This window comes from Trachymyrmex cornetzi, unplaced genomic scaffold (genome assembly GCF_001594075.2).
Source record: "Trachymyrmex cornetzi isolate Tcor2-1 unplaced genomic scaffold, Tcor1.1 scaffold1187, whole genome shotgun sequence".
Classification (NCBI taxonomy): Eukaryota; Metazoa; Arthropoda; class Insecta; order Hymenoptera; family Formicidae; genus Trachymyrmex; species Trachymyrmex cornetzi.
Window position 1 is genome coordinate 350166 of NW_017295748.1, and position 10512 is coordinate 360677.

General features: G+C 36.4%; 1 protein-coding gene across 1 annotated transcript in view; it reads right to left on the reverse strand.

Annotated features, from left to right (window-relative positions):
* Positions 1 to 7307, reverse strand: part of SCAP (SREBP cleavage activating protein) — an 8620-nt gene extending 1313 nt beyond the window's left edge. Inside the window, exons 1-10 of the mRNA XM_018515863.1 lie at positions 5690 to 7307; positions 5352 to 5585; positions 4187 to 4367; positions 3692 to 3837; positions 2501 to 3596; positions 2143 to 2413; positions 996 to 2062; positions 749 to 908; positions 434 to 617; positions 212 to 351 (exon numbers count right to left, since the gene is read on the reverse strand). Of these exons, the coding sequence (XP_018371365.1) occupies positions 212 to 351; positions 434 to 617; positions 749 to 908; positions 996 to 2062; positions 2143 to 2413; positions 2501 to 3596; positions 3692 to 3837; positions 4187 to 4367; positions 5352 to 5585; positions 5690 to 5805 (3595 nt within the window). The 5' untranslated portion in view covers positions 5806 to 7307. The remainder of the gene's footprint in view (positions 1 to 211; positions 352 to 433; positions 618 to 748; positions 909 to 995; positions 2063 to 2142; positions 2414 to 2500; positions 3597 to 3691; positions 3838 to 4186; positions 4368 to 5351; positions 5586 to 5689) is intronic.
* Between the last annotated feature and the right edge of the window lie 3205 nt (positions 7308 to 10512).

Consider the following 10512-nt stretch of genomic DNA (forward strand, 5'->3'; position numbering starts at 1 on the left):
ATATATAAAATAACTATGAAAGTAACTATTAAATTAGTTACTAGTTACTTAAAAGATGTAACTAAGTTAAGTTATAATTACAGATGGAAAGAAAGTAACAAAGTTAAGTTACAGTTACTGAAAAAAAGTAACTCTAACTGTAACTTCGTTACAAATAACGAGTTACTTCCCATCCCTATAAATTACATATTCATTAAGATAAAGATGTTACCTGTCAAAAGATCCCACACACACAGTAACCCATCTTGAGACCCACTACCGGATGTCATGGGACTTATTCTATCGATAAAGAGGCACGATATCGGACCGCAATGCCCATGAAGTGTATACAGAGGCAGCTGATCCTCTAACCTAGATAATATAAGAAAAATATACAGATACACATAAATAATTTTTAGAAAAAGTAAATTGAATTGTATTAGACTGTGTGTACCTGTATACTTTCAAGGTGTGATCCTGGCTGCCTGTTAATACACGTCCACCTTCGCTATCTAAAACAGTGATCGCTTGCTGATGTGCTCTATGAGAGCCAATTTTCATGCAGCGCAGATCTTCCTCCGTTTGCATATAGTTATTTAGATCCATGGGCGAACCAGCACTTCCCGTTCGCACATGCGCTAAAATAGTAGATCAATTAAACATAGATTTAGCTTAATAAAGAAATAAATTTGTTATTTATAGGTATAATACAACACAATTTAATGTAGAAATAAAATCTGATATTATTTGAAACTCTGATATCATTTACTTCTTCTGTAAGATGTGAAGCCCCAATCAATCTGCTGGCCTTCACTGTAGCTTTCGAGTTGCAGAAAATCGACAGCACCATTCAATTTAGCTGCCACTATTCTGCTACCAACGAGTCTAACGGCAGAGATTCCAAGTCCTGATCCATCATCGAAGAGACACTAAGTTAAGAAAGAATAGAATTATTTAATTAATTAATTTACATTTGTCAAAAAATAATATTTTCACTCAAATTATTCGTATCTTACCTTGAATCTACCGGTCGTGCCCTCCCAGAATTCTAGACTGCCATTAGCACACCCTACTACTATAAGATTTTCCTGATAATCCATACACCAAATTGCCGCTATAATGGGCGACGATTGTATTGTGCGGTCGGTATTTATGGAGGATGTGCTGTCAACTAAATTGTTCGATCTTGCGGGAAAAACACCTAATTGTTCCCTGATTTTAGATTTTTGCATCTCCTCGATTGACTTATTGTGTTCATCGTATAAGATTTTATATCGCTCCCCGAAGTCATAGCCTTGATCATAATTTTTTTGCGAGGGTGTATATTTTATAGTTGAGAATTTGATGTTTATCGCCGGTTTTAGATCGGGAAGATCGTAGGCACTGCCTAAGCTTCGACGTAATAGTTTCTGCTTATTGTCGCTATTGAGTTCATTGAGTTGATAATCGTAATCTAACATATTTCCTATAGATCGTCTTTTATGGTCATTGTTATTGTTACTATTAACTCTTCGCATATTGTAAGCGGGAGATAACTTTCCCTGACACATTGCCGAGGCCGGTGAATAAAGTCCCATCGATTGTGCCACTTCCATTTCACCCCGGGAAGGTGGCGAACCGCTTTCGTAATCTGACATCAGCTCGTCGGCATCTGGCGACGCTTGACTCAGCGTTTTCTGCGGACCGCTGAAAAATTGTCGTCTATCGATATGGGCCAATTGTTCGCCAGACGTCGAATCCCATATTCTGATATGTCCCGCTAAACATGTGCTAGCAACGGTGTTACCATCCGTCGCGATGCATTCTACTTCCTGAGTATGGCCTTCCAAGACCAGAGGCACAGCTTCCAGCACTAATTGAGTAACGTAATCGTGCGTCTTTTCTTGCTGGTGCCAACTGGCTCGCCATTCCGCGTAATTTCTCGTGCAGATACAACGGTATAACACGACCATTGTATAAGCAACCACAATTACGCTAATAAGACACAGTAAAGCGGCTAGAAATATCTCCATCGGACTCGACGGTACAAAAGGCGTGTCCGTATTAAATACACGTCCTTCTGATCTCGATGGTACTTCCATATCTAAAAATAAAAAAAAGTGTAACAAAAAGTTGAAGACTCAATAATTAACTTTTTGCAATTTTTCATTGAAAAATTCAAACCTGAAAAATCTAAAGGATCAAGTGCAGCGGTAGCGAGACTCTGCCACTGGAAGTGTTGAACATCATTTGGATTGCTAATTTGTTTTGCTAATTGCGGGCTCACCGCGTGCGATAATTTTATAGTCGGTAGTATAGTCACTCGTCCACCAGCAACCGACACATTATACATTGAAAGAATCGAAGACCAATGATACAGTGACAAACTATTCCAAGGCGGAAAGTCCATAGGTCTTAGCTTATTTAATTCCTCTGTTGTATTATTAGTTAAATCCTAAAAAATACATTTTTCTTAAATATATAGATTTAAAAAAGTATAAGAATATTGTCTATTTAAAATGAAAATAAAATGAAAATTCACCTGTTCATTTAAATTATTTGGGGCTACAGTTGCAGGCGATATAGAAATAGGTGTTACCGTATTTAGCTTAACATAATCGTTTAATGATGGAGGCTTGTCTACCGTATAACCATCAATGTCAGTTTCTGGCTTTAGCGTCTCGCTAAGATGTATTATGTGCTCGATGATACCAGAATTGTTAATAGCCATGCTAATCCACACAACCATTCCTACCATAAATGCACGCTGGAAGATTCGTGTTCGCGCCCATAAATACACTAATCTCAAACGCTTTGGGATCTTGGTCAGTGTGTGAGTATTTTGTGTATTCGGAGCAATAACGTTTGTCGGGCCGGTAGACAGGCCGTTCAATCTCGGATGAGACTTAGAGCGGAATATATGAGGTTTCCTATTGGTAATGGTAGTGGTAAACTGTTGTCTGCGTGATGTTTGAATGTGCGACAAGTGAAATTTGGAATTCTCGCTGGATAACTCTGTACGTCTGATGTCGATCGCCAGGATCGTTGAGAAGAATACCATTTGTAGGAAAAAGTCATTCAATAATCCGACAATGGCGAATATACAAAATTCCTGGATAGCAGGTACGAAAGTAAATAAACCGATAGTTAGAATCGTCACTTCTGTAAGCAGATTTTTCGTAATAGACCATCCTTCTTTAGATAAAGCTTGAGCGACACGTATCTTTACGTCCAATTGGGCTGGCGTGCTAACGACACTCTTAGTCAACACTTGAATGTTCTCGAGGCCGAAGATAATCACCAAGTACGGAAACACTTCCTTGGCACTCATGCTCAGTGTCAGACCGAAGAAAAAGCACACACCCACAGTCATTGATAGCGAGCCCATCACTGTTACGCTGGCACTGAATGCAATGCCAATTTTAGACTTTACCAGTTCTATTTTCCGCACTTGGAAGTATTCGTAGAAAAATAAGGCTAGGGAAGTCATCATTAACGGGAAGAATTCACTGTAATTGAATTCGCCAGGATAGAAAATATTTAATACTTCATTGCGCGTATCAACGTCCGTGCTATTGTCAACGGTTTGATGCAGCTGATAATAGGTTCGCAGTCGGTGTTGCAATCCTTTTATGAACCTATAAGCAAATAAAATATATGTTAATTATATAATATATGTTATTAATATAATTGTATCAATAACAAATTAAAAGCGGTTTATGTAAATACTTACTCCTGATCATATTTCTTTAAATAAATGGTCACGGCATATTGGAGGATTCTCTGGCGAACTCGAGCAGGATATCGTTTCACTCCTGTTTCCTTTAAACTCATTCCAAACATCACTTCTGCGAGACTTATCTTACCTCTTTGAAGATTCTGTAATAGTATAACGATAGATACAAACAAATTAACTACTTTTTGTACAATAAAGATAAAAACTAAGTTAATATGCCAAATAAAAGCTTGATCTATTTGCGGTAAATAACAACTAGCAATTACGTACGAGACTACTACTACTACTGCTACTGCTACTGCTACTGCTACTGCTACTGCTACTGCTACTGCTACTGCTACTGCTACTACTACTGCTACTGCTACTACTACTACTACTACTACTACTACTACTACTACTACTACTACTACTACTACTACTACTACTACTACTACTACTACTACTACTACTACTTCATAGAAAATAATTATAGTTTCATGAATGTATATTTACCTGATATGAAAATATAGTGTTAATAAGATTTGTGTCTTGAGAAAATAACTCTATACTTTGTTGCCAGAGATTTGCAGGCGATAGAACGAGACAGTTGTATTCCGGCAAAACCTCAGCCTTCTTGCCATTTCTTTTTTTCACTGCTTCAATGTGCAAGCATACTTGGCCAAGTGTTTTTAATCTAAAAATCAAATCAGATCAGATTCTTATTCTAAGAGAAAAATACCTTCCAATATCAATCATTTTTTAACTTAAAAAAAAGTAGTGTTTTTTTTATATATCTTGAGCTGTATAAAATAATCTTTGGGTGTCTTAAAAAAGAAGTTGGACATGTAATCTTTTTCTAAATGTTAGAAGTACATATCATGGGTGCTTTTCAGACTTAAAAAAGCACAGATAACACAGTGCAACACAGAGAATTATTCCTTGCTGTTTGATAATGTTATGAATAAAGAAATTATTCACTATATTGTATTATGTAATCTTTATCTTTATAGCAATGCACTATATAACAAAGAACAGTGTTAGTAGACAAAAGAAACAGACCTTTTGTAGCACATACAAATAGCAAGACACCAACGAAACTGCTGTTACAAAGTCTATCAATAACAGAAACTGTTATCACAAAAAATAATTAAGTAGCGCAGAGAGATCGGCATAAGATTACTCATGTACAATATACAAAAAACTCAGAGTTAGAAAGCGTTACTTTTTCCGTTACTTTTTATGATAAACAATTTGATAATGATGTTGCAATTTTTTATAACTAAACGCTAAGATTGTGCCAAGATTGGAAAAGTCAATTTGTCCAACCTTGGCATAACCTTAACATTCAATTATAAAAAATTTATGTCATGTTTATTACCAAAAGTAATTGAAAAGTATAGAAAAAGTAACGCTTTCCAACTCTGTAAAAACCTCGTAAACACATATCAGTAGATCTGTTTTCTGTAGTTTTCTGTACTAGTGTACACTTTTGTAACTTAAAGTCAAATAGATGTTTGGTATTTGGCAAAAGCAAGAAAGAAAATTCTAGAGCAGTCTAGCCCAGGAATAAAAAAGACCTTTTGTCCTTTGCTGTAAAGCATCTTTTGATTAATATCTTATTTACTATCCTGTATGAACTATATCGATATCAATTAGAATAATTAGATGGAGCACTCACGTTTCTGGATGCTGATAGTTTCGTATGATCTCCAAGAGATTGAACACTTCGTATAAAGGTCCTCTGAAGGCATCCATCAGTGTCAGGTCTTGGCTCCATGGCATCACTCCGATCCTTAGTACCACTTGTTGGACATACAGTACCGAGGTCTCCGTGTCATTCGCTGGTAGGATAGTGTTATTGATTAGGATTTTCGGGGCATTGCCCGGCATAGGCAGATTGACAAGTGGACAGCTGCAACAACCAAACATATACCTTAATGCAGATCTCTTCCAGAATTGAAGTCATTCAAGTATTGATAAACAATGCAATCGTCAGGGAGAAGGGGAATGACTCACCAGCATAATAAGAGAACTGATATCGCAAGGGAGAGAACAATGATGGGATGAGAGGAGCAGAACAGGCCGTGGGCATAATATAGCCCAGCCACTCTGTCCGGTAGACTGCGAGACATTTCACCTATGTGTGCGGTCCATGCGACATCCTCGGTTTGCAGGCCGTCGTGTCGCTCGTAACTGATCTAGCAACACCCAATAGCCATCCAATAGTATTGATACGGTAAACGTGACACATGATACCACAAACGGCAAAAAGTGGATAGATAGGTTAGAAGGAACAAAAAGACTCTGCGTGTTTTTCAATCGATTATCGCAGTTATTACGCAACCGGCCGTAAAAATGCGTGTGCGTGCGCGCGTGTCGCAGGTAGATATTTAATAAGCATGCGGCGCCGTTTTCAATAGCGATAACGAAGCCTGATCGGGCAAACGTCGTTCTCCAATTTATCACGTTTCCTTACACTCGGCTCTCGACTTACAGCATCCTTTAACCATTCCGCTTCATCACCAACGTTTCACGTCATGCAACGCTCCGTCTAGGAAGAGAAGAAGACTCGACGACGCTCGGACTATCGATCTCCTACGGAAACGTTTCACGCTCCACGACGTCCTCGACGACGACGGTGCGCAGTTTGGTCCCCTTTTGGTCTCGTTCTTCGTGCGGACGAGACTGGTGCAGAACCAGAACGATTAGGAGTAACGAGCAGAGGAATTAACGGCACGATAAAAAAAGAGTAAGGCGAAGTGTTGGAATAAAAAGGAAATAATTATGCTGCTGTGCGTATACGGTGCACGCGGGCGGTGGGGTACGATCGCTTTAGAGGTTATGTTCGTTGCTAGTTTTTGCGGCGCATTAGAAGCCACGGGCCACGGTGGCGGCGGGGGAAAGACGGAAACGGGAAAACATTCGCTTCTTGGGAATCGATTTCACGTCGCGATTACTACGCCCGCACGTGCTATGGATGCGCGCGTCACGTCATCGCTCGCGTAACTCGCTCGAGCGAGCGAGCGGCAAAAATCCCGGCGAGAACTGCGTGACTACGTGATTGCAACGTGCGACGACGATGACCAACGATGACGATGTTGCGTGCTTTGTAGACCCCCGGCCCCGGCTTCCAATCGCTTCGAATGATCCACAATGATCCACGATGATCCCGGCGTGCACAGTGCACTGGCTGAGCAGGCTGAGTGCACGCTACCTGACGCTACCGCTGGTGCAGGCGCGAAAGCGAGAGTCGAGTCAGCTCGGTCAGCCGAGTCAGCCGAGAGCGTTAATTTATTTTTAAACCGAGTCCCGAGTCCCGAGAGCGAGACGAGGGGGATCCAACTTGAGTCGAGCCTCCGCCGCGTGGCCAATCGCCAGGTACGTCGCCGAATACACACGTGGCCGTGAAAGGGTGGAAAGGGAAGAGAGAAAGTAAGAGTGACGCGCACGATTTGCGAGAAAAGAAGGTAACGTTTTACGTTCGCCAGACGATGTCCGTAGCGTAACTGACCGTATCTGCGCGCTTGGAAATCTTGGAATGCCTAGATTGTGCATGCAAGCCGCGCAGTTAACTAATCCATGATTCGATCGCATGCATAAACGAAGAGGCCTCCACGGGAATGCCTAAAAAAAAGGGGGAAAAAAGTGCATAATGCAGAGAAGCGGAAAATTCAGGAATTTGACACTGATATGTCCGGCATTGCTACCAATGTATACAGGGTGATCCGAAATTCACCAATTCGGAGTACAGGATACGATACTTTATGCTAAAAGAAACAGCTTTTTCCTTTTGCAAAATTGCGTCTAACAAGTAGTTTTTGCAGAAAAGCAGGTTGAAGTTACACGAGTAAACGCAAAAATTATTTATCGGACGCAATTTTACTAAAGAAAAAAATTGTTTGTTTTAGCATAAAGTGTCATGTACTCCGAATTCGTGAATTTCGGATCACCCTGTACCCTGTATTAGCGTAGGCAAGTCGCTCACTTGCCCTCTTCCTTTCTTCTTTAATTTTTGGAGAGACAATCAAATTATGACGATCCTTTTTATAATAAAAAATTAAATGCTTATTGTCTAATTTCTGGCTCACCTGTTATTCATAAGATAAAAAGATGATCTTCAAAGACTTTAATATGAGTATTTTAATAAGTTTTGTGCCCTCCCCAAAAAAGGAAAAACAGGATAAATTTTTGCCTTCTTTCTCTCCCCTCAACTGAAACCCGGTAAAAAATTTTTCATGTATGAATATGTATAAATATGTATAAACATACATAAATATTCATAAATATATATATATATGTAATAGAAATAATAATAGTAAATGTGAAAACATGAAAAATAATTATTAAAGGGATAATTTTCTCATTGTTCGTTTTAGAAAAAAACAAGTTTAGGAAAATGTAAAAGAAATTGTTCATACACAACTACGCACACTAATTTTATATATGATTATACATAAGTAATCTTTTTACTTATGTAATTTCTTCAAACTTGATTTTTTCTCAAACAAATAGTATGAAAATTATCCTTTTAATTATTTTTAATGTTTTCACTTACTGTTATTATTATACTAAAAAATAATTTTATAAAGAAAGAGGAATATATGAACACGTATAGACATATTTCAAATATGATTATACATATTTCTGAATATTTATGTATGTTTATACATATTTATATATATTTATACATGAAAAATTTTTTCATCGGGAATTCTTGGAACGCCAATGCCAATGTAAATTAATTTTTATCTTGGTTTCAGGCCTTGCGTACAAAGGAGACAATATTAGGAATAGAAATAAATATTTTAAATATTAGATATTTAATATTTAATATTCAAATTGACCGCTGTGTTACTTGTTTAGCAATCATTATTTAATCGACTGTCATTGTTTAATCGAAATGGCAAGACACATATTGTTCTTGCAGTTATTATTTTAAAATTTGATGATAATTTTTAACATACTAACGAGTTACAAAATATTGCATAAGAGAGATTTATTGTTCAGAAGCGTCGACTGTGTGAAGTGAGGTGATTATTAATTTTCAAATTATACATACGATAACTTAATCATTTATATAATTTTTTTTAGCTTGAGTTCTCATTGCCACTCAGCTTTCTAACTTTGTGAGTATGTGACTTACCTCACAACAGTTAACGGTTCAAATTTTGAGAGGAAAAACGTTGGAGATATTAATTTTGTTATGCAATACTCCAACCGTTGCGTTAGGGGGAAAGATTGTTGATGAAGACTCAAACCATGAGTGGAAACGTTCAAAGTCAAGGTTTATATCTTTAATATTAAGAAGAATTGCGTTAATTGATAACCAGCGTTGACTCTTATTGCCTGTACTGTATGTCATATGTTTTTTCTAAGTTGTTTAAATATTAGAGGAATAAAGAAATTAGAAATAGAGAAATTAAATGTAACACACAAATGAGTATAAATAAGATATAAGACATATTTTATCTTATTTGTATCCATTGTACATTACGTTTAATTTATAATTTTAATTTTTTTATTTTTTTAATATTTATTCCTGTTTCTAATACTTTTTTTTTATTGTACGCAGCTCTTAACCCTTATCGTACCATCTACAATTTGGTGCCTCATCCATACCATCAAGGGTCACTTCAAATCTCTTCGGTTTTTCACCTCTTCAAAATAATTTTAAAAAATCTCTAAAAATTTACCAACATACTTTCAACTTTCTAGAATAAATATTGACTCTTTATTTTGGAAAATAATAAAATGTAGTATAATTTATAATTACCGAAAAACTCAAAGAAACTTGCACGAACAGGAATCGCTCAGTCACTAGTTACCCATATTAGTACGGTAAAGGGTTAATTTACTTTTTATCGTCTTCTAGTTTAAGAATAAAACGAAGATAAATTAGAAAATTAGATATAAGAGATACTTAAATCTTACATTGGTAGAAATGAGCCATAGACAAATAAATAGAGAGAGAAGATGAAAAGGAGAGACTTCTTTCTTAGGAGATAAGTAAAAAGAACTGCTACAGAAGTAAAAAGAATTTTTATAATAGAAATTTAGAAAGAATGATGAAACTCTTGTATGAATTTCAATGACATTTGTGAATATCGAGAATTTCTTGGTGAAACTCAGAATGCTGTAGAACGAGACATTAAAGGAGTGAAATCACGAAAGGCTTTTATGATAGTTGACGACGATAATTAATGAGAGTTAAATAATATTTAAATTACAATAAAATCTTTTGGATGTAGAGAGAGAGAGAGAGAGAGAGAGAGAGAGAGAGAGAGAGAGAGAGAGAGAGCTTCTAATGACTGCAAAGTAGTGCAAAATCGGAGTCCATAATTTTCTTCTTTTTAGAGTTGTTAAATTTTATTCTTTTTTATCGCTATCTATTCATAAGATTTCATCGCATACATAACTAACTGCTTGAATACTACGAATAAAGCTTAATTTTTCGAGGATGAAAGATTTTCACAAACAGATTTCAAGAAGATTTCAAGAGATTTCTAGTTACAGAAAGATCAAGCTACGAAAAAAACGTGTATGAGTTAAATATTAGAATTAATGTTTAACGAGAAAACCACGAGAGTATCATATATTAAAAAAAAATTGTGATACACAATGTTTATATTACATTCACTTACACATTCGTTTATATTATTTATTTATATTACAATTCATAAATTAAATTGTTTGTGAATTTTACTTCTCCTTTAACATCAGAAATATATACCGACGTTTTTCATCCTACACTAAAAAAACCAAGTAAATAAATTACTATGAAAATAAAGAAAGTGATGAGAAAAATAAAATATTTTATGAATATAACGAATATATAATTA